We start from the raw sequence: 23,687 nt of genomic DNA on the forward strand, positions 1-23,687 counted from the left end.
TCGTGATAATTATAAAATTTGTTTGTAATTTACAGATACAGTTTTATAGTTAGTACTGACAATAATATTTAAAAAACAAGACATGGACATCATCATTTCCCTTCTTTTTTCCCGATAAAACGCCATCATTTCCTATTCTTACCTGGTAAACAAAACTTTATGTTTATTGCTGTTTATTGATGACCTTGGTATATAAATCAACTGTCTCTTCGGGTGCAATTTTCATTTTTTAAATATTATCAGATATGCATACAAATATCTCCAATCGAATATAACAATTTATTAAATTATAACATGTATGTACGAGTAATGATTATATTTAATGTTCAAATTTTCACGCACTTGTTTTATTTTTTAGAAAATTTTTTAAATTTTTTTAAAAATTCCTACTTGCATGTCAAAGAGGGCGCGAGGAGGAGCGGGAACATTGTGGCCGACTTGGGGGGTTCAACAGGCCAATTAGGGTTGTTTCTCTTTTCCTGTTTTTGGTCTGAAGAAAGCTCTGAACTTGAACTAAACAGTTTCTTGGTTCCTGTCATGCTATTGACACTGATAATAACTCTAAAAGACTTATACATCTTGCCCATGTACTCAAAGAGTACAAGAAGTGGTCAGTGAAATTTCTCAAGTGTTAATATCTGCAGTCAGTGATATAATGTCCGCACCTGTAGTAGACTCTATGGCGACTCTATCAAAAAGCCTCATTCAAGTACCCCCGTCGGCCATACCTGCAATGTTGGATTGTATTCTGTTGTCCACTGGGTTGTCCCCACCACTGATCTTTGCTTCACTCTCCGATGATTTCCCTCGCCTGCTCAAGGTATGTGTGGTCTCACATAGCTTACTCTTTAAACTCTATCGTTCTGCATCTGTCCCCAAGTAATTGCATGTTGTACCGTTTCTTGTTTATAGAACATTCACGGGTGCAAGGAACTATTTTTTCTTGTAAATAAGGCTATAAATATAATTCATCTCCGAGGGATCAAGCGATAAATTATTATTTATGCATGTTGATGACCTGATATGAATATTGTTGGTCTTACATTTGGTTACCTTTGGTAAATTGATCAGGATATCATCATGGAGGATGAGAAGTTGGATTCTGATAATTGCCTCCAACTTATGTCATTAATAGGTGCATTTTGTCACCTTATAAAGAAAACAAGTGAGTTACCTTTCCGTGTTTGGCACTATTCTATATTTTTTTGGGACATTCAATAAGGATTATGCAAGCTATGTACCTTTTGATTGTGCATTTTGAAATTTGAATATAAACTATCGTACAATGCTGTGTCGTTGTGAAATTGTCAAAGGAAAACAAAGAAAAAAAATGGAGCCCTGATCATGTACATCATTCATATTATCCCATCTTCTCGTAGTGATGCTGAAATTGCCTTTTCATGAATTGCTTAATTTACGATGATTCCAAAAAAATACTTGTGATACATGTAGGATGTACATCTGCATAACAGGTAATGTGTTTTTGATACTTATCCTCACCATGGCAGCATAGGATGCATGAGTAAGCTTCTAAGTTTGGAGGCATTACCTTCCTCATGGTTGCTCTTTTGGGAGAAGATCTCCACCAGATGAGATTGACCAACATACTGATGTGAAAAATGGGAAAAATTTTCTTTGCAGGGACCCATCATGATTCTGTACAGTCGTTTACGTGGAGATGCTTTCTTCCCCTAGTTAAGGTGCTCCAAGCATTTCAGCGTAATCTGCTTAATCAGGTATAATAAATGTTAAATATGCAGCCTACTATTATTTATAGGTAACTAGTGAATTACTTTTTAGCATTTAATTGTTTCTTTTCATGTCTGTATTGTTGGGATATGCATCATAACTTGATGTCAGATCATGGAACTTTTCATTGACGTGGTGATGGAGACTCACACCTGGGTAGTTCTTGAGAGAACTTTGGTACCTATTGTTTTGAGATCAGTTTATCTTTCCATGGACGTGTGTCATAATGAAGACTCAGTTTTCAATGACTGGAGTGGTGGATCATGCCCTCGGGCTTTGTATGATCTTTTAACTGGTTCTCCAGTGGACAAAGACTCTTATTTCTTCTTCAAGCTGTTTTACATTGGCGACATCATGCCAACTCTTGTCTGTAATCATGGAAGCTGCTATTCAATTTCAACAAACAGCTACAGTCTCTGAACCAGTTGAAGAAAATGGGTTTTTTGCCGATAGCTTTGTTGCTAGATTGATATGGGAACTATGTAACATGACTGAACGAATGCTATTGTATAGCCCAGAGCACAGGTCTTGTGCAGTTGGCTTTCTTCTTCCTATCATAGGTAAAGCACTGTCATCCAATTCCATATTCAGAGTCACCATCTCTGGGCAGGAACAAGCTATTTCATGGTAAATCAATTAACTTTATTATTTTTGACCTGATTTACACAGGCACACACATTTATTTTCTATTCATGAATATTTATAATGTATTTTTGGTTTTCAGGGAGCATTTCTTTATTAAATTATGGAATTGCTGCCGAACACTGTTTTCCATGGGGCCTTTAGAAAGAAGGGAGGCATATAGTGTTCTCTCTTTGTATTTCTCTTCCATCCCTTATTTAGAAGAACATGAAGATGCTGACACAATCAGTAGAATGGAACAATTTGGCATAATAGCAGAAAAGGAATTCTGGGATGAAATTAAGAGGGGCCTGGTACTTGAACTTGTTTATGTTCTTCTGTTATCCTGCTGGGTTGTTGATTTGTTCCTTCATTGCTTACTTCAGAATCGAACTCAACCTTTTCAGGTGAACAAGGAGAGTTTAGTTAGGAAGCAGAGTTTACAAATATTGAAGATGGTGCTAAACATACACAGCAGAACCAATTCTACTTCTAGTGTGTCAAAAGGGAACTCAAGTGGACAGCATTCTATGCCTCCTGGTGTGACAAAGAGGGGATTGTGGGCTTACAAGGAAGCCAGATCACTTGGTGTTGGCAACTTTTTGGCTTTAGAGGACCCGATTTTCAACAGCAAGCAATATTGGGAAGCATTTCTTCTCCTATATGAAATGCTTGAAGAGTATGGCACTCATTTAGTTGAAGCAGCTTGGAATCATCAGGTTTATAATCATGCCTTCACCTTTTCATCTGATCTATCTTTGAGTATCATTATTGTACTTTAATCTTGAGATTTTGGATTGATGAAGAGGTTCATCATCTTTTGGCAACCACTGTTGCCAAGGAAAAAAAAAAAGAAGGTTGAGAAGAACTAAGAGGTAATGATTGTTAATTCATCCTTTTTGGTATGGGAAGGATTTGGAAAAACAAGAGGTGCAATGGTTGTTCTTTTCTTCTCTTCTTCATAGTTTATCATTTTGTTATGTCTAAAAATGAGTTGAAAATGCAAAGGCTTGGTACCATGGAGCCATTCAATCTTTATAGTTGACTAATTTCCACCTTTGCTTTGTCAAACTAGTCTTTTGGGAATATTTTTATCACTTATTCTTATTTTCCCATCTTCAGGGGTAGGCTTGTGCTTGTGCTTGTTCATTCCACCAAAATAGTTCAAACTACTTGTTTATGATTGCCATAAACTTGTATACCCATTTTTTTCTTATCGCTTTTATATATGAGACTTCTTTCATAGCTTATCTACAACATTCCCCCTGTAACATAATTGGACTGGGTTCATCCTTTTCAGTCCTGCTATTATTTGCCTTAACACGGGTTTGGTTCTTCATTGTTAATCCTTTTGTGGATTTGGAAAAATTTGATTGATGAGCCCGTCATTTTTTTTGGGTAGGTCTAGCCTTCATATGTCCAGCTCAATTCTGTGTGTTTGGGTTTGTTTTTGGAGTTTCTGAGGCCCTACCCCTGACAATATTTGTAAGGTCCTGATCTTGTGGGAGCTAGGCCTTTTGCTCTGATACAATGTTAATTTCCTTTTTTTTTTTTTTTTGGGTATGGCATGAAGGAAGTAAAGCTCAGTTTGTCTCCGCCATGAATTCAACTTCCAATGTGGGCTGGTGCTTATGCTTGTTCATTTCAACAAAATAGCTTAAATTACTTGGCTGGGACTTCACGAGCTTCTATACCCTTCATTTTTCTTGTCACTTTTAGGCGTGGGATTTCTTTCTAGTCTTATCTCCAATACTCCTTGTCTAGCATAATATTGGTGAAGGCTATAGAAAATGGGGGGAAAACACTATCTCTACCCCTTATTTCTGTCTCTCCTTTTGGTTTCACTTTTCTTCCTCTGTTGGTTTTACATTTCAACCTTAGGACATAAGTTTCCTTAGTCAGACACTTTATGACGAAAGTTTTGCTTATAGAAACAGTCGATTCCCTGAAATCTTATTGGTTTCTGAATTTTATGCTTTTCATGCCTAATCTTCTAAAGTTATTGTTAATACAGGTGTCCTTGTTGCTTCAGTTCTCTTTGTCATATTTGAAGTTGGAAAGCAATACCGGTGAAGTTCATCAAACTCAAATTGAAAATCGTGGCGAAATCTTTGATTGGTTGTCAATTTTGTGGGAACGAGGCCTTCATCATGATAATCCTCATGGTTAGTGGAGTTTTCATTTTGAACAATTGGGGAGCTCTTTAACTTGGTGGAAAAACTTGAAAGTTGGGGTACTATCAGTTTCCAGCATATTAAATTATTTCTTCCATTGTTACTCATTACTTCTATGTGTCTCCGAAATAATGCAGTGAGGTGCTTGATCATGCAGTCTTTTCTGGATATCAATTGGGAGAATTATGGGAACTATCTAAGATCAGTGCCTGAAGCTTTTATCCTTGGGCCATTCATGCAAGGACTGAACGACCCCATGCAACACAAAGAGTTTGGTTCGTCCATAGTTCTTTTAAACCCTTACTAGTACCAAACATGTTTTCCAATCATATTTGATATATTATGTGTTTACGCTCTGGTCAATTCATGCATTTTAATTATGCTTAACTTACTGCTTAGTCCAAATTGAATTTTGTTTTATTCTTGTGATAAACTGCTTCTATTTCATCTTATACGTGATAGGATTCAAGATATTTAGAGAGAGAAAAAGAAAGGAAGGAAAGCCTTTATTATTAGAGTATGAGTAAGAATTTAAACTTATACAACTAATAAAGCCTATGGAGAATCTCTAAGGATAAAAACAATCACTGATTTAATTTCCAGTCGATTTCTACATGCTATGAGCCTCAATATTTGTAGACAGGAAAATAACCCATGGCTTCCTAAAACTCAGCGCCTCTAACTGAGCAGAGCATGTGCAGGATATAAAATACTTGGCTCAGTAAATAATCATGGCAGACTCCGCATTCTCCTCTCCTATGCAGCACTTAAACTAACTGCTAAAACCACTTTAAATAAATATTAATAAAGCAAAATTAAATGAATTCAATTCCAAGTCACCCCCCCCCGGTTTTTTTTTGTTTTTATTGATTGTCACTCTATCAATATGTACTGGAAGACGAAGCATTGTGGAAACTTTTGTTCTACCTTGATTTCTTTCTTGTTTGGCTTTATATTTTAGGTGTAAAGGGAGTTTACATGTCAAGGACAATTGAAGGTGCAGCTCAGTTTCTGCACCAATACACAAGTTGTCTGGCTCTGAGGTATGCTTTGAAACCTGCTGGGTGGAAATTTTAGGTCTTGATGATAGAAATCCCTATCAAGTCCCCCGCTTGTTGCAGACTTCAGATAAGCTGAACATCCAAATGAGTTTTTTGAGACGCTTCTGTAGCTTCATGTGTTTTCATGTTTGTGAAGTTTAATTATAAAGGTCTATATTCTGGTTTGCAGATTGTTTATTTTAATAGAAGTCATGTGATTAAGTTCCTCTTTATTCTGCATAGGAAGCAAAGTTGTTGGATAACTTGAACTCGTGTTTTTGCTGTTCTTAGCTTAATATCGAAGGATATCATGAAAAATATAGAATATGGAATGGTTTACTAAAGGCAGGAAAGAAATTCTGAGCATGAAATGTGACATGGATTATTTTATATGGTCCAAGAATTCTCAGCAAGCTATAGCCTTGGAGATGTGAAATGTGACTCAGCATTCTTGATCACATATTTACTTGAGCTTAATTTTTCCTGAGTTTTGAGTTGTGTCTCAGTGGTAGCCTATTGGAAGTCAGCTATGTGGAGTGACAGAAACATGGGTCGTTAGTTTTGCATAGGCTGCTGGTTCGTTTTGATTGTTGTGGGCTATGCCTCTGGCAGTGGTGGAATTGGTGTCTTATTGGGGAAGAAGAATGGGTACGAGAAAGGATTACAGTTGCCTGGTGGAAATTTGTTCTTGAATCTTTTGTGTGGCTCTCTATTAACTTCTCTGGGATATTTTAAGTCCCGAAGAGCCTTAATGCTGAAGTTTGCCTTTGCTTTTCACTGACATTGTTTTTGAGAGATTTATTTGGTTCTCTGCTATGATGGGATTGTTACAATACAATCGTTGTACTTGAATTTTAAAACGTAACACTTCACCCCCTTCGCCAAATATTCACAAAACGTGGAAAAATTACACATAATTTAAAATTAGCACATAAGATTATCGTAAGATACTTTGAATGATTCAAAAAGATAATAGAAATATAAGGTATCTACTATCTTGTGTCTTTGAGACTATCTTAAGTGAATTGTAACATTTCTATTTTAACTTGTAACACAATTATAACACTTTGGCTTTACTTTATTTATTGTCTAAAAAGTTAGTTGCAGGAAATGCATTGGATTTTTATGCAATCTAGCATCTTCTGCAAAGCATCAATCTTTTGGACGAGCGGGACTGATGGCCCTTGCTGAATGCATTGCTTTCGCTGCTAATGGAATCAAAACACATCTTTATTCAAGGAACGAGTCAATTAGAGGCACTTCTCTTGTGGAATGGGCTTCTGAAATGGCAAGTGAAAATGATAAAATAGAATTACTGAATGCTTTCCGATATGTTATTGAGAGCAGCAAACAGCATTTCAATCCCAATTACCGTCTCAAAGGTTTTTAATCTAATATGATTAAATTTTGTTATTTTTATTTTACATTTTGATTATTTACACATTATATAGCCATAGCAAAATATGACTTACACCTTTATTATGGTTAACAGTTTGTCAAAAAATCATGGAGGCTGCTGTTTCTGTGGTGTGTGTATTTGATGTTCCCCTTGAGATTCTGTTGATTTTCATATCAGCATTGCCACGAGAATTTACTGAATGTGGTGGTAAGTGAAATATCTTAGATTTACTGCTTCTACCCTTACATGTTACCTCTAGTCTGGGTCTTTTTCCTCTTCTGTCTTTTTTTTTTTGGGGGGGGGGGGTGGGTTGGTTAGGTTGGGTAGGTAAGGAATTGAAGGACTGAATACAGGCATGTAGTGACTAAATGATGATTTGGTCATTCCCCGGCGATCTAGCATTTATATTGAGGAATTTAAATATATTGGGGTTGATTGATTATGATTTGTTTGATGGGAATGAAAGGAACCGCAGATAAGCTGCTAAGACATAATTCTGAATTATGCTACAGTAGAGCTGAAGATATCTTTCTGTCATTGATCTACAGTTTTTCCCCTTATGTTGATGCCACAATCTGCATGTTGGAAGCATTACTGTTAGATTATTTGTTGAGATAACTGCTGGTCATGTCACTATTGATAGGGATTTCTTCACTTTTTGACTCATTGCTGACAAACTTCTTTCATTCTCTTGACATATCTATCTTGGAATATTTCTTTATGATTTTACTCAAAAACTTTTCTATTTGGTTTTCATTTGGTGAGTTTTGACACTGCCATGCTCTCCACAGCAGGCCCATTACGACTTACTGTGCAAGAATGGCTTTTGGGCTGTCGTCACTTGGATTATTGTGCCAATTGCAGCAGTAATATGGGGAAGCTTTGGGAAAGTCTATATGACTTTCCTCAGAGCTTTGTGAGTCACCAACTTGTCGTTGATGCTTCTCTTAATTATGATGATGAAGAATTGAGTGCATGGGAGTTTGAAGCAAATAGATGGGCAAGAGTGCTTTTCCTAGCACTTCAGGAGGAACATCGCTGGGGACCAATTTTAATGGTTCGGTTTTGCCTTCCTATCCTTTAATTATTATAACTGTATGTGTACAGCTTGTGAATTCGTGACGATTGATTTCTGCTGGGGAGAAATAGGAATATCATGATTGAGTTTTTTAAGTAGCAATACTGCTGCACCAGTAACCTATTATTTGTTCTCTGACATGAAGCCTAACACCTGTAACTGTATATTGCAGTTCATTCAAAGCATGGGTGTTACTATTCTGAAACAGAACCATGATTCAAAATACGTACCAGTCAAATTCCTGATTCTTGCCATGAGCTTAGTTTTGGAGCTTCAAAGAACAAAGGAAAGAGCAGCTGAAAATGGCATTAAAGCCATAACAGATAATTTTAGTCTTACAGAAGGCATCTACGAGAAGTTTGTTGACAAATTTCTTTTTATATTGGTATCACCTGTTATGTGAAACTTGTACATTTTTCTGCACTGATGGTAGCTTCTTTGATGTTTTTGTGATCTTTCGATGTTAGTGAAGATTTATTGGCTTGCAGGAGAATATGGTTCGGTTTGCAGACCAATCATGTTCCGTCTTCTGGTCTGGCTTTGTTGTGGAGGACAAAACACTACCTGGTCCAGTGAAAGGAAAGCTTGGGGGCCCTAGTCAACGACGGTTATCCACTTTTACCACAACTGTTGTATTACAGGCAGTAGGTTTTCTGTGCTTTAGTTATAATTGGCCGACTGACTTTTCTACTACAAAAATATCTTCTGTAAAATATCTTGTTGAAGTCGGTATTTAATCCCTAATCAACTAGATTTAAAATGCACATGTGTTCTGGATTTGTGCTGGAAAGTGGTTTAATGTTTATGCTTCCATTTTATTAATCTTGAAAGTCCTCTGATAGCACGTCAAGGTACCTTGTCTTTTGATAGCTCTAACTCTGAAGTTCTGAACTAGATTTTGTCCTCTAACATGTCTCCTCATGTGAATCGTTTGGGTTAAAATGTGGACAAGGCGAAGGCCCACCACTACTATTGTGAAATCCATGTGCATCCATTTCAGCACGAAGGCCACCAGTTTGATTTTAATTCTGTTGATGCCTATTTTCCTTTAGTTGGAAATCTTGGAATTTCCAAAAGTACTTATTTGTTCTTTGTTTTTAGGCATGAATGCTTCTACAAGTTTTATGCTATTTATAGCTAATTAGTTCTTTCTTTTTCCTTTTTATGTTCTATGATATACTTTGATAACGATACTCTTTTCTCTTGATACTTTTTCCATATGACTGAGCAGATAATGTCAGTGAAGGCATTGTCGTTGATCTTGGCATGCTGTACACAAATTAAAACTGATGCTTCTCTTGGCTATCCTTTCACTTTTATGTGGCAATTCTTCTGGAGGACTACCAAATTTCCACCTTCATGTTCAGAGGTATCTGCTCGAAATGCTTTATCAACTATAAATTTAATCCATATTTTGTGATGATTGAAGTTTATGGCAGGGGTGTTTTGATTATTGACATGAATGTTGTAAGCAGATTGAAGCAGAAATTCGTCTGGCAGCATATGAAGCATTAGTTTTTGTTCTGAGAGTACTAGCATCCACATATTTTTCTCAATCTTTGTTTCCCATCATGGGAAATGAGAAATGGTTTTTGGAGACTGAAGGCAGGCCTCAGTTAGATTCTATGCTTTTGTCTTTTATTAAAAATATTAACAATCTCCTTGGAGTAGGGTTTTTGGCAAGAACACGAAGAGCTGTTTTGTTGGATTGGAAGGTACTAAACTCTCTCTTAATCTTTAGTTTCAGTTCTTCTTGGCATCTTGAAGTTGGGTTTCCTTATGACTTAAATGGGACCGTGGCTTGTTGGTTCATTTTCGTTTTTGGTTTCACTGGTTTAATTCTTTTGATCAGTCATTACTTCTGTGATCTATCGTGTTCATTATGATCATTTCCATTTTCCCCCCCTAATTAATGTATCATATGCTTTTGCCTGTCAAGTAATAAGCTGAAAGATTGTAACAAATTTGTTGCTGAAACAGTGGATGTGCATAGAATCTTTGTTATCAATTCCTTCCCGTGCTCTCAATAACGGGATATGTATGAAGGAAAGCAACTCATTTGTCTCGGATGGTACTGTCAGATGCGTTTTTAGTGATCTCATTGAGAGGTAAGGAACAAGGTAACCTATTATGCTCATCTGTGTTCATCTTAGATTTAGATTTAGATAATCCAATTTAAGTTTATATTATCTTTAGGGTTATAGTAAGTAGGATTAGGAATAGGTATCTATAAGTCCTAGGACTGTTTGTATAGACTTTCACTGTTCGACAAAATTGAGAGTATTTGCAGTATCTACATCTCCCCCAATTCCTTTCTATTTTCTCCCTCTTTCCTCTCAAATTCTTCCTCGTTTCTCTTTCTCTTTTCCCCTTCCCTCTGTCACATCAAAATTTAACTGACAACCCATAAGGACATGGATTCAAATTACACTACTGATGTGAGAATTTGACTGATGGGTAATTTCTAAGTACTTTTATTAGTGCTTTGAGTCATGAAGCTTGATCCTTGTAAGTCTTTGGAACCCAACTCATTTAAACTTATAAAAGAAAGATGATATTTTGCTGGCTTTAGTTTAAAATAGTAAGCGTTTGAATGAACCTGCTTCTTTTTTTTACCCCTGGTGTCTTGTAATATCATCATCTTATTCAAGATTGTGTTTTGCAGCCTAGAAAATGCTGGGGAAGGTTCTGTTTTAACAATGCTGAGATCAGTGAGAATGGTGTTAGAGCTAGTTGCCAAAGGGAAGTCAAGAGCTGGTTTTTCCCCTGACATTGATGCCCAGGTTCACTTAATAGCTTTCTGTCAAGATTGTGCCCTTTCTCATGTTTATTTAGTAAGACACTTTATGTTAAATGAATTTTCCATAAGCATGCTGTGTGCGCGCTTTGGCAAACTTGGACATGTGATTTTTAGTGAGCAATCAGCATTATGCCCTGGATGATAGGTTTGGCAGGTTTGCAGGCAGCTGATTGCCCAGGATCTTCGGAAGTTAAATCAAACTTTCTGGTTTTATGGCTTGCGTGATCTTTTGTGTTGCACCTGATTTAAAAACCCTTCTATGTGCCTTTCAGTTAGAAGTTAAAGGCTCGCTACAGGCTGAAATAGAAGTGAATTAGCATATATTGTTATGAGAGAATGACACTTAGCTCTCCAAAGATTAATTTTATAACAGTTAGGTCTCAAATTTTTTTCCACAAGGTAAGTTGCAAATATAGATTCAAATAGTTGTAAGTATGTGCCGGTCTAAAAGTTTTGAATATAGGAATGTTAGTTGTAAATAAGACATTTAAGTCCCATAGGTCACTCCCACTCATTTGCAACTGAGGTTCTCATATTTCCAATTGTCTGAATTGAATTTGCAATTCATATTTCAGTAAAATGTTTAGGATCTGATTGTAATTAAATTGAACTTTTGGGACCTAATTGTCATTCCTCCTATTGTTATTGCTTGTGGGAATATGACATACTCGGAATATTCTTGCCTGGGATGTAGGATGCATATTATAGCTAACTATGCTTTAGAAATTGTGGGATGGTCCCCCTCTTCCCCACAAAAGGGGTATTTTATGGATTTTCCACATCGACTGTTGTGTTTGTCATTGGTACATGAATTTCTTTGTTGGTTGACTTGAGAATCTTCGTAAACTAATGGAATTTTTAAGCAAATTTGGGTGTATTTGGCTTCTTTTATGAGCTTCGCTGATTAAGTTATTTTCTTCCACACGAATGGCTTGGTAGCGTGCTGATCTGATAAATTGCAATTTTTTTTAGATGATGTGGCATTTGGTCCATTCCTCTTGGATATTGCATGTGAACTGCAACAAGCGCAGAGTTGCTTCAATCGCTGCTCTCCTGTCATCTGTTTTGCACCCTTCTGTTTTTAATGATGAGAGCATGCATGAAACAGAAAGCGCACCTGGACCTTTGAAATGGGTATTAACACCCCCCCCCCCCAAAAAAAAAAAGGGCAAAAGGATCCAATCTTTCTGCTTTCTTGTGTATTTTCTCTGCTGATATGTTGCAAATATTTACTGTTGTTTTGAATATCTTGATTCCAGTTTGTTGCAAATCTTCTTGAGGAGGGTACCAAGAGTCCTCGAACAATTCGTCTTGCAGCACTGCATTTAACAGGATTATGGCTCTCAAATCCTAGGATTATAAAATTCTACATAAAGGAACTGAAACTACTAACTCTCTATGGTTCAGGTAGCAAGCATGTTTATCTTTAGTTTGTCTATCGCTCTTTCATGGCCGTCTTTTGCTTTACCATGTAAATATCGTTATGGATCTGGGATTGTTTGTTCCAGTTGCATTTGATGAGGATTTTGAAGCTGAACTGGCTGACAACAATGATGCAAGGGTGGAAGTCTCCTTATTGGCCAGAAGCCCTGATCCTGAGCTGACTGAGGTGAGCCACCTAACATCTTGGATGATGTGGTTATATTCTATTGAAAATATTGTTTTAAGGGACACTTTCAGTGTTTTGAGCTGTAAAAGATTGGGCTTGGGAGAAAAGATTGGACTCATATTCAGACTTTTTCTCCCCTTTGGCAGCATATCCTTTGGCTTATCTCCTTTGCTTAGACTTCCAATTTGGAGGCTTTCCATGCATCTTCTAACAGTTCTCCCTTGTTTGATCAAGTTTTTGATAGGGGTCACACCACCCTTTCTGTTGTTCTTGTTGCCATAGTTGGTTGACATCGTTGGATTATTGCTGTCTCTAGGAGTGCCATGAGTTACCAAAGCAACACCGTCGGTCATTTGTCCAGCACTGTTAGGGGTGTTTCCCTGCTAGGCTTTGCCCCCTACTTTCTTCCCTCCTAACTTCTGAAAAGAAATAGTTTTAGTGTAAGCGAATGATTAATATCTATGATTTTTTCCTGTACATTGTCTAGGTTGATGTGAGGATCTTTTCAGAATTCGTACACGCACCTTTTTTCAACCATCTTCTTGGAACTTTCTGCCTCTTCTGTGCACTCAATTTCAAAGATTTCTACTGCACCTTCTTGTGTGGATAAAGCTTATTGGGCGGCCCCCCAAATCTTGACTGCAGTCTTATAGAACATACTTGTTTCACTAATTCTCATTTTTATAATTCTATTTCCATTGAATTAGTGAGCCAAGCCATTACCTGCTTACTTTCAGCCTTCCAGATCTTGTATCCTGGATCATTTGGGGCTGCCACTCATAAATATTATTACAGATCTAATCCATAAAGGGCAGTTGCTCCTGTTGAGTTTCTGGCCAATGATACATATTGGGACTGATTCATTTGTCTCTTGATTCCGTTGGCTCTCCATCATGGGTTAGGTGTGGGGTTGGTGTTGATGGAGCTTTGCCTGGGAGTGGTTTGGAAGCATATCTTGGCATGGTAGAAATTTGAAATTTACAGCTCTGATGCCATGAAAGGAAATTGAATCAGAGGTGAGAGAGCGCAGAGCTATGAGTTTTATTGATAATTCAACTTGTGTACAAGAGAGACTAGAAGATAGAATAAATAGGGGTGAAGAAGTGCTGGTCAGCAGCTGGGGGTGTAAGACTACATTTTAGACCTTCATATCTCAGGCATTTAGTGCCTAAGGGCAAGGAAATAAATGAGATGACTGTTGCTGAAAAATAGGAACTTAAAGGCAGCCAATCTTGCTTATTCTTCACTAGAATATCACACCGTTCCGATCTGGTTGTTTTTTAATGCTTTATTTTTGACATATCCTTATTTTGATTGTCTACCCAAATTGAAGTTTAGGTTTTATATTGGGAACATGGTATGCTGATTGCTGATTATTGCAAATGTTTTATAATGCAGTTTTGTTTAGTTCGCAGAAATAGCTTACTTCTGTGTCTGTTTGCTGCTTCCTTATCAGGCCTATATTAATACAGAATTGTATGCTCGAGTTTCTGTTGCTGTTCTGTTTCACAAATTGGCTAGCATGGTGGAATCGTCAGCCCTAAATCCAGATAGCATTGCAGCTCTAGTATCTGGCAAATTGTTTCTTCTAGAGCTCCTTGACTCCGCGGTAATAGATTACTGTCATTAGATCATAACAAATATTTTATGCTAAAAGATGAAATGCTTTCTACTACCATGGCATCGAATGGCTAATATCCTTTGGGAGTATTGCATGATATATTTGCACTGCTGTGAGATTCTTTTCTTGCTGGTCTTATATGAGCCAGACTTACTTTGTTGGCATTGCCTCTAGAAGTTTTGTGGTTTGAAATGTTGAAAATTTGCTTTGGCCTCTTTTGAAGAAATGACTAGGTTTACAGATGGTTGTGCATAGGCCTCAGGCTTTGGAAAATATTGATTTTTTTTATAAGAACTGAAAACATGCTCCTCTAATTTCGTGCAAGAAACTGATTTTGGGAAATAAAGTAATGTGTCAAGGATTCGAAAGTAATTGGCACTAGAATGCTTACTGATACAAATTCAGGGAGCATAGTAACTCTAGATTTGGCATCGGAATGCAAGTTTCTATTGGAATACTGGCATCTGGTCACATTGCAGCATTTGGAGTTTGAATTTTAGAATTGTTTTAAGTGACATCCCGTTTCTTTCTGTGCAAATACTTTGTCTCAGCTTGCATATTTCAAGTTATTATGTTGGGATGGTTATGTTGCTTATGATAGATCATGGTTGTAGGTGAATGATAAAGATCTTGCAAAGGAGCTGTACAAAAAATACAGTGCTGTAAGTTTCTTTTATTCCTTGTCCCTCTTTAAATTCTCTGAATGATGGCGAAGTAAACAGAATTTTTTGTGAAAAAATTCTAGTTTTTCTTATCCACTGCTCACTGAATATTTTTTCACACTCCCATCTTCTCGAATAGCTTAATCACACGAGAGGTTTATTTATGACTGTAAAATATGAAGAAAGAATGACTTAATATACACTCTTGACAGCTCTGGCATTTTCAGTCAGAACAGGCTTTTATAGCTTCATTTTGATCATTTTGTTATGTTGATAATACAGATACATAGGCGCAAAATACGTGTTTGGCAAACAATTTGTGTCTTGTCATCATTTGTTGAGCAAGATATAGTCGGGAAAGTTGTCCATTACTTGAACTTATCACTTAATGTAAGTAGATTGTGCTGCATATTACTTTAATTTTTCCTGTTCCAATCAGTTTTTATTTGATGTGCATTTGATGTCAGTGGAGGCATCTTATGTGGTCTTGGATAACTTTATGTCTCTTCTTTCCATTTGTTTTCCTCAAGTGGCTCATTAAATGAGTTTTTCCCCATATCATATCTTTGCATTGAGTTTTTTGGGTGACAACTATCCAGTATCTGGTACTATTTTTTAATTTAATTCAAGTATTGTCTGTCAGGTTTAAATGGTGGTAATTTTCCCAACGTGATTTTTTGCATCTACTTTCATCCTTTTCTAAAGAACATCAAATCCCTTCCAAACTTGACCAAGTTGGTTATTTACCGAGTTTTTTTATAGAGCCATCAATGTCAATCTATGCATTGAGATTTAAGACAATATAGAATGAAAAATATGTAATTTTCTTCTCTCTTCTAGTAAATGTGAGGCCTTTATGTATGTTCTTAATTTTTGTGTTTGACTATTTGCAAGGCTAAATCCATTTTTTCCCCCTTATTGAAGCAAAATTTGTCGAACATATAAGCCATACTTTGCAACCTCTTGAGATTGTTTCTGTTTATCTATTTAGGATGTTTACTTTTCTGCAATAGCTCTCACATGAATCATTTTTGTTATTTCCAACTTAGATTGATTATCTTTCTAGAACTAGGTAAAAGTATTTTTTATTTTTTTGGCAGAGAAATAACTTACCTGCTGTTCGTCAATATTTAGAGACATTTGCAATAAACATTTACTTGAAGTTTCCCTCACTCGTAAGACCTTATCTTACCCTTTTTCTCCTTTAATTTAATTACTGTCGTTGTGGTAAATTGTTTCCTTGAAATATATAACTGACTGGATTACAAATGAAATCATTAATGAAGGCTCAAAATTGGCTTTCCTCCTAAGTAAAAAGCATGCCTTGATATGCTACTTCTGATAAAACCGCAATCATTTTTATTATTGATAACTATTTCTTGTAGCTAGAATTGTATGAACACCATTTTCTTTTAATTTCATAGTATTCTGAGAAAATCTAACTATTCTGCTTCCACGAAAAACTCCCCCATCATACCAAGTAGAGCATTAGTTTGCTTGGACTTGTTAACTAACAGGAAATCTGGCTCAGTTTTTGCTTCTTGTTAGAATTCATACTTCAGTCAGTGATTTAAAAACTACTTTCTAGTTTTCTTGAGATAAATTGTTATCATCAGATGTTAATCAGTTGTTGATAGGCTAAATATATTATAGATGTTGTACATGTGGAAATTCAATGTGCAACTTACAATGCAAAACAAGATCAGTATAAAATATGAAATTTATAGCAAGTCATACAATGATAAGTTATGAATAGTGCAGTTCATTCCTCATGCTTTATGCATTGCTCAGGAATATTTGTCCAGTTTTTCTTTATCTGTTGCCTTGTTGACCTTTTCAAACCACTACTCCTAATGCTTGCACTTTCAGGTTAGAGACCAATTGGTTCCTATATTGCGGAATTATGATACAAGGCCTCAGGTAAATAATGTTTTCTATTGATTATTTGCTTTTCCATTTGTTGTACAAGTTTTCCATGTTTTATTTATGATTAGTTGCTATTCACTGCACAATGCAGGCAAATTTAATTTGTAAACAAAGAAGCTAAGGCTATGAATCATGCATGATATCTTTAACGCAATTTGAATGTGTTGAGAGATGCTGATTTTAGTATATTGAAAAGACCCTAAGCACTAGGTATGGCATGTTGAAACTAACATGGTTAAGTCTTGGCTCATAATCCAATAACCCCAGAGATTGGCCAAACCTTCCTCCTCTTTTCTACTGCTAAAGAAGTGTTGGAAGGAGTCCCAAAAACCTATAATGCTTGTTATAATTGTGCTTTAGTAACTGGTTTTTTGGATTATATGTGATTTATACATGAATGCTCCATTTACTTATGGATCAGTGCCTTTTTGTTTAAATATTTTTCTTTTCAAGGTTATATGTAAATATTTTTTTAATATTTTAGTAAATTATATTATTTTAATCATGATTGGGTTCACGCCCTTTAGCTACAGTTGAACCACTTATCTTTGAACCAATGCCTCAGTTTACTCGGTCCAATTTTCAGTACTTGGGTATTTAGGGGAAGACAATAGTGGAACTCTAACATCTGGAGAAAAAAGAAGGCTGTTAATTCCATCCTAGGTTGGGTATGATATCTGTATAGTTGAACGTTGAGTTTAGCACTGAGCTCCTGTTTATATCTGTCAGCCTTATTTTTGAACTTCTTGTATGATGAACTTGACCTTATAGGCGGAGGCATAGAGATGGAGGAAAATGAAATCATGGAATAGTGATAACTATAATAAAGTAGATCAGTAAAAGTACATGGGTGAACTCAAAAGATGTTATTCTTTTCAATTGGTATTTCGTTCATTGTGTTAATACTATATTTACCATGGACTGGTGATTACTCATTCGTTGTCAGTTTGACATGCAACCAACCAGATACTTGGTATATGGTTTGCTTGTTTAGTTGAATATGTCTGGTGATGTTACCATTTCTTTATAACCAGTCTTTTATTGCATGATATGTGAACTTCACCAAGTGCATCTGAAATATTAGCTGTTAGACCCAGTGCTGAAGTATGCTTAAAAAATACTCTAATTTGTTCGGCTTTACATGCAGGCACTCTCTTCTTATGTATTTATAGCAGCTCATGTAATTCTTCATTCATCTGAAGATGTTCAGTCCAGGCACTTGGATGAATTATTTCCTCCTCTAGTTCCATTATTAACCTCACATCACCACAGCTTACGGGGTTTTACCCAGGTTAGTTTGGGGTATGTTTGTCTTTAAGCCTTTTGAATAATCATATCATGACTTGCTTTACTGTTTTGCAGTTATTGCTGTACCAAATTCTACATAAACTGTTTCCATTGTTAAATGCTGGCTCCTCTGAGGTTTTTCTTTTAGAGAAGAGGTGCTTTGTGGATTTGAAAACATACCTTGCGAAGAACTCTGATTGTGCACGGTAAAATTTGATTTTATCTCTTATATGATGATTGTACATGGATTCCGTTTTCATGTATTATTATAATAGTTTAACCTTCTCTATTCTCTCGAAAGCGAAAGCTCGTTCCTTTTTGTTTCTCTATAATTGGAGCCACCAGACTCTATCCATTTATTAATTCAACCCAACTGTGAGTATTTTTTGTTGCAAGCCAAGAAATCAAATCAAACATGGATTTGGGCCCGATCCAATAACAATGAAATATTCTTAGAATTCTCCATTGATACAACATGCTGCTTTTGCCATTCATTCTTTTCTGGATCAGTCGTGGTCTTACAAACTCTATCGATGGTTGTAAGCTGGCTTTCAGACTTGCTTCTTGCTGCTCTGGGATGCCAATAATTTTCTTTCTTTTTCTTGTTTTATGAGAAATCATTCATTGTAAACTTGCAAGGCGTTGCACTCATATTTAACTGGATGCATGAGCGATCTAGTATATGGTATTGATCTTGTAGGCCTCTGTCTTTGATATTCTCATTCAGAAGTGAGGGAATTGATGCTGCCATAACAACTATATGCAATAATTTTTTTTGCTTTTGTTCTAGTCGAGGTATGAAGATTTTGTCATAGGAGTGCCTATTGAAAGAGTGAATTCTTTCTAACATCACAATACCATCTAGATGGCTATTTTTATTCACGTTCTCTAAATTGCAACTTTAGAGTAACATCACTAATTTTCTTGGCAGTGTCTACATAGTCTATCTTGTAAGCTCGTAGAGTGTAAATCATGTATGTTGTGATGTTCTGTTCTTCTTGTTCTTTTTTTATTTCCGCTATGGAATTTAGGTGACCTGTTTCAATTTAATGACGGAAACTTCTGTTTCTGCTTTTAATAAAAGTTTTGCTTCACTGTGCTTTTCCTTCTTTTGTGTGTTGCCCTCACTAGTGGTGTTCTCTTGGGACTTACAAAAGAAGTTTCAAGAATACAAACACTACAATGTCGCCAATGAGTCTCTGTGTTACCCTAGTGAATCACTAATTTTATGTCTGACACTAACGGATTAAGTTTCCAGATGACGTTTTTTGCCTCAGTGCATGGGATGAAAATCAGCTGATATGTAAAACTTGTTTTACCATATTTGAACAGATTGAACTCGTATAATTATATGCTCTTTCTTGCAGCTTACGGGCATCAATGGAAGGATATCTTGATGCATATAATCCAATTAGCTCTGCCACTCCTGCCGGGATTTTCATCAATCGAGTTGAGGTGAGGGCCTGGGTGGTGTTGATTGGTCACCCTTCTGAGGCAATAAAAATCTATTTATAGTATTCAGTAGCCATATCAAATCATTAAGTACTTCAACTGGTTGTGAACTTGTGACAGTTTTCTTCAAAATTATTATGAATTTCAGAAAAAAAGTATTGCTGATGTATTCTTTTCTTTGAGATTCAAGCTTTGATGTGCCTGCTTGAATCTGCAACTCCATCCTAACATTTGAAAATAATTACGCTTGTAACAGACGGTTTGCTAATTCCTTTTTTCTTCTTTTGTGCATAAAGGAAGTGGAATTTGAATGTGTTCCAACATCTTTAATGGACCAAGTTATCACATTTTTAAATGTAAGTATTGTCATTTTTTCCTAGTCAGACAAGAGGCCGTATTTACTATTTCTATGCTTAAATTTATTATATCATATTTACAGTTTCACCGTGTAACTTTATCTTATTTATTCCCATTAAGGATGTTAGAGAAGATCTACGGTATTCAATGGCAAAGGATGTGGTCACTATCAGAAATGAGAGTTTAAGAATAGATGGAGATATAAATGGCATCGAAAACATGTCTGTAAGTGGTGAAGGAACCCAGATTAAAGACATGTCATCAGATTTCCAGAAAAAGATTACTCTGGCCAAACATGATGTGGGAGAAGTAGGCGTCGGGTCCTTTTATGGGAATGAAAAAGCCTGCAAAAAAATAGCTGGTATGTTCAAATATGTTTGGCATTTAAAAGGAATAAAACATTATAGATGAGTGGGTGCTTATTTAATTGAAGTAGCAGCCTTAGAAGACTGCCATGTCTGCTTTTTATGTCCTACATTATATGTGCTTCTGTTAGAGGCTAAATAATACGAATAGTTACTTTTGAACGTGGGAGGGACTAACTTGAGTTTAAAAATCCTGGCACTATGCTCCACCTGTAACCGGACCCAGCAAAAATACCACTAGGCCATTGCCCTCCTTCCCGCTGTAGACTTGAAAATACTTTATAAAAATGATCCAAGTGATAATGTGAATCATGACATGCATGCTCATGAGGCCGAAAAGCTAATTACCAAAACATAACGAGACTACTTGTCTCTGAAGTTTGATAGTGCAGCTTTAGAGACGTTATCATCTCCACTCTCTTGTCTATTAATTCATGAAGAGACTTCGGTGTGCTATTAGCCTAAACCTTTATTTGTACTGACACTCAAAGTCTCAAACAACTAAGGGATATGATTGAGCTGAAGATTCACAAATCTTTACCTAGGACCTATAATTTTATAGGAAGGGAAATGGCGCGGGAAAGAGTAACGCCCTGGGATCAAGAAACTTGTCCCAAGGCCAAAAAAAAAAACGCAAGGGTAAAAAGGTTATGCTGATAGACAGGCGAGGTAGGTGCAGCCAGAGCTGGGGGCAGTGTTGGTAAGGCTGATGACTACTTTTTGGGTACAAGAGCATCCTTTCTACGTAAGGGAAAGGGCAGTTCATTCATTTTGAAGTGAAGTACGGTTTAGGAGAGGGCTAGCCTCTCAAAAGCCAGTGTTGCTTCTATGTCCTCGTTTGGGTCTGCAATGTGTTGATGTGTATTTTGTTCTTTTTCTTGTATTTCTGTCACTGTTATTTGATTTTAATTTCTGTAATTTGTGTGGCCGAGAGATTTGATTTTGGCTGGAATCATTACTTCCCTTGTAATCCAGACTTCATTATTCAGTAATAGTATTATCAGTTACTCATTTTTGCAGTCTATTTCTGGTTTTTGTTTGTTATGAGCTTATTAGAGTAGGGGTTTCTACCAGGATACTACTGAGATACTCGTGTTTATGAAGAGATCTTGGTGTACTTCTGATATATTCTGATATATCCCTTTTCAACCTGCCGTTTTGTATGCCCATAGCGCTGGATAATTATGTTTACCTGAAGTACAAGAGTTTGTGTCCACTTTAATTTAATCTGATATAAATTGACAGAAATGGAAGAGGATGATCTCCTTCTGGATCAGTTATTGCAGTCTAGAAGATTATCTCTGGAACGGGTAAAAGCAAGTTCTCAAAATTTCATCCTTGTAGCATCACTACTTGACCGCATACCTAATCTTGCGGGTTTAGCACGCACATGCGAGGTTAGTGACTTGTTCTGCCTCATTCTGTGACTTCTCTAAATCTTATCTAGCCATCATTATATATTATGTTCTTGTCCTTTATTTTCTGATTTGCAGATAATTACTTCACTTTATTCACGTTAAATGTTGCTTGGAGCAGGTATTTAGAGCATCAGGGCTGGCCATTGCTGACAGGAGCATCTTAAAGGACAAGCAGTTTCAACTTATCAGGTTTTGATCATAGTTGAATTGTGTTGTTTCTGTGAGAACATGTTACATACTTTCACTTATACTAAGTCACTTGGACTTCACTTAAATCTGTAGATAAATTATTGAATATATCAGTTGAGCGATGTGTCTGCTGGCTATTCCTTTTCTGTACAACTTGAGCATTGTTATTTTTTGGCACATTTTTCTAGCCACGGGAGAAGTAATACCTCACTGTGTAGTTTGTAGATTCGTTCGATTAGATAATGCCTAAATTAGTTTCTTAACTTGTAGGTTAATATCTCTGTCAATGCCCGTTTTAATAATCATGGAGTGTCTGAGCTATTCATAGTAGTATTAATTTTGGTGATTTTTTTTATATAAAGCATTTTTATTGTGTTGTATTGCTATTTGCAGTGTGACAGCTGAAAAGTGGGTTCCTATAGTAGAAGTCCCCGTCAACAGTGTAAAGGCATATCTGGAGAAAAAGAAGAGAGAAGGATTCTCCATCTTAGGATTGGAACAAACTGCAAATAGCGTACCCCTCGATCAGTTTATGTTTCCTAAGAAGACAGTAAGTCATCTTTAGGATTCTGGCCTTCCGGTCTTTTTAATGCTCTTCGCATGATTGAGCAATATCATGAGATACAGCATAAGTAACAATGAAATTCACTATTTTACAGATTAGGGGTGTCAGGCTGTCAGCTGCGCCCCCCCAGCTGTCCCTCGTTTTTGCCCTTTGCAAACGTTTTTTAGTTTCTTGTTATCATTATATGCTACACAAAACGAGTGACATTAGAGTATTGAATCTTTAAAAAATCGTAAAGAAGTGAAAACTGAATCATTTTTTGCTCATAAAATATCAAAATATCACTTACTTTATATAGAATTTAATGATGAAAAGAAACTAAAAAAACATTTGAAAAAGGGGCTAAAATTGAGGGCCAGCTGGGGCGTAGCTCGGGGGGCAGCTGACACCCCCAGTGCCTTTTTTACCCACTTGCTCTTCAATTCATAACACAATTTTCTTTCCTAGTGGGATGCCTTTTTTTTAGGTGGGGGGCCGGGGGCTTGTGTTGGTTTCTTTGCTATTGATTGGATTTATTGGTAGGTTGATACGCAAATCCGTGATATATGAAATCTTATTTGGGTGTTTACTCAGGTACTGGTTCTTGGCCGAGAGAAAGAAGGCATACCGGTTGATATAATTCATATTTTGGATGCATGTATCGAGATTCCCCAATTGGGGGTTGTTAGATCTCTTAATGTTCATGTCAGCGGCGCCATTGCTATTTGGGAGTATACTCGGCAACAGAGATCTCAATAGTTCGTAGTTTCAGACTTGTTAGCTCTACCAATACGACTATATATATATATATATATATGGATAGGTTGAGAATGGCAACAGGTGTTACAGTTAGCAGCAGAATTCCAAGACCTTCATTACGCAGCTTCCAGAGCAGGCCAAAAAAAAAAAACAAAGAAAACCGGAATATAAAATTTTTGGCGGATTCCACAATAGGATATGTAGTGAGGAATGTAATCATAGGCTGATATTTTCTTTTGATCTGGTACTTTCATTTTACCAGTTACTACCAAGTGAATTAGCTTAAGCTGAATCCCCAGCAGTTTTCTTGATAATTCCAAGGAATAGTGGAACACTTCCTTGAGTTTTGCGGATGCTGTGCGAGGCGCCGTTCGTTCGCAAGTTTAACATTATTGAGTCTCTAGTCTGCAGAGTTCGACACTAGACGGCCATGTAGTAACATTGTCATCACCCTCAATGTCATCACTTGTGGTTCTTTAAACCATAGCAGATCGTTAGATTATAGTTTAGTATAGATTTATATATATTAAAAAGACATCATACTATTCGTAAGTGTTCAAATTCTGTACAATACATGGGATTTACTTAACTAATTATTTAAGAAGCTTGTTTGATGGTAATTGAGAATTTTCATTTT

General features: G+C 36.4%; 1 protein-coding gene across 1 annotated transcript; it reads left to right on the plus strand.

The window, feature by feature from the left end:
* The first annotated feature begins 457 nt into the window (after window positions 1–457).
* On the plus strand, window positions 458–23,670 carry LOC114721008 (uncharacterized). Its single transcript, XM_028906783.1, is given in 36 exon segments — window positions 458–820; window positions 1,072–1,165; window positions 1,642–1,736; window positions 1,861–2,063; window positions 2,065–2,376; window positions 2,474–2,684; window positions 2,778–3,089; window positions 4,385–4,535; window positions 4,682–4,819; window positions 5,506–5,587; window positions 6,686–6,966; window positions 7,077–7,190; window positions 7,775–8,040; window positions 8,234–8,446; window positions 8,550–8,705; window positions 9,293–9,430; window positions 9,537–9,776; window positions 10,042–10,169; window positions 10,727–10,844; window positions 11,834–11,995; window positions 12,121–12,268; window positions 12,370–12,470; window positions 13,927–14,079; window positions 14,706–14,753; window positions 15,036–15,143; window positions 15,854–15,928; window positions 16,623–16,673; window positions 17,827–17,970; window positions 18,042–18,172; window positions 19,334–19,421; window positions 19,715–19,774; window positions 19,896–20,136; window positions 21,386–21,537; window positions 21,677–21,747; window positions 22,141–22,297; window positions 22,886–23,670. Coding segments are annotated over 36 exon segments (5,472 nt in total). The 5' UTR covers window positions 458–655; the 3' UTR covers window positions 23,051–23,670.
* Window positions 23,671–23,687: the final 17 nt, after the last annotated feature.

The sequence above is a fragment of the Neltuma alba genome, unplaced genomic scaffold (assembly GCF_004799145.2).
Source record: "Neltuma alba isolate B1F8T4 unplaced genomic scaffold, ASM479914v2 tig00012009_pilon, whole genome shotgun sequence".
Lineage (NCBI taxonomy): Eukaryota > Viridiplantae > Streptophyta > Magnoliopsida > Fabales > Fabaceae > Neltuma > Neltuma alba.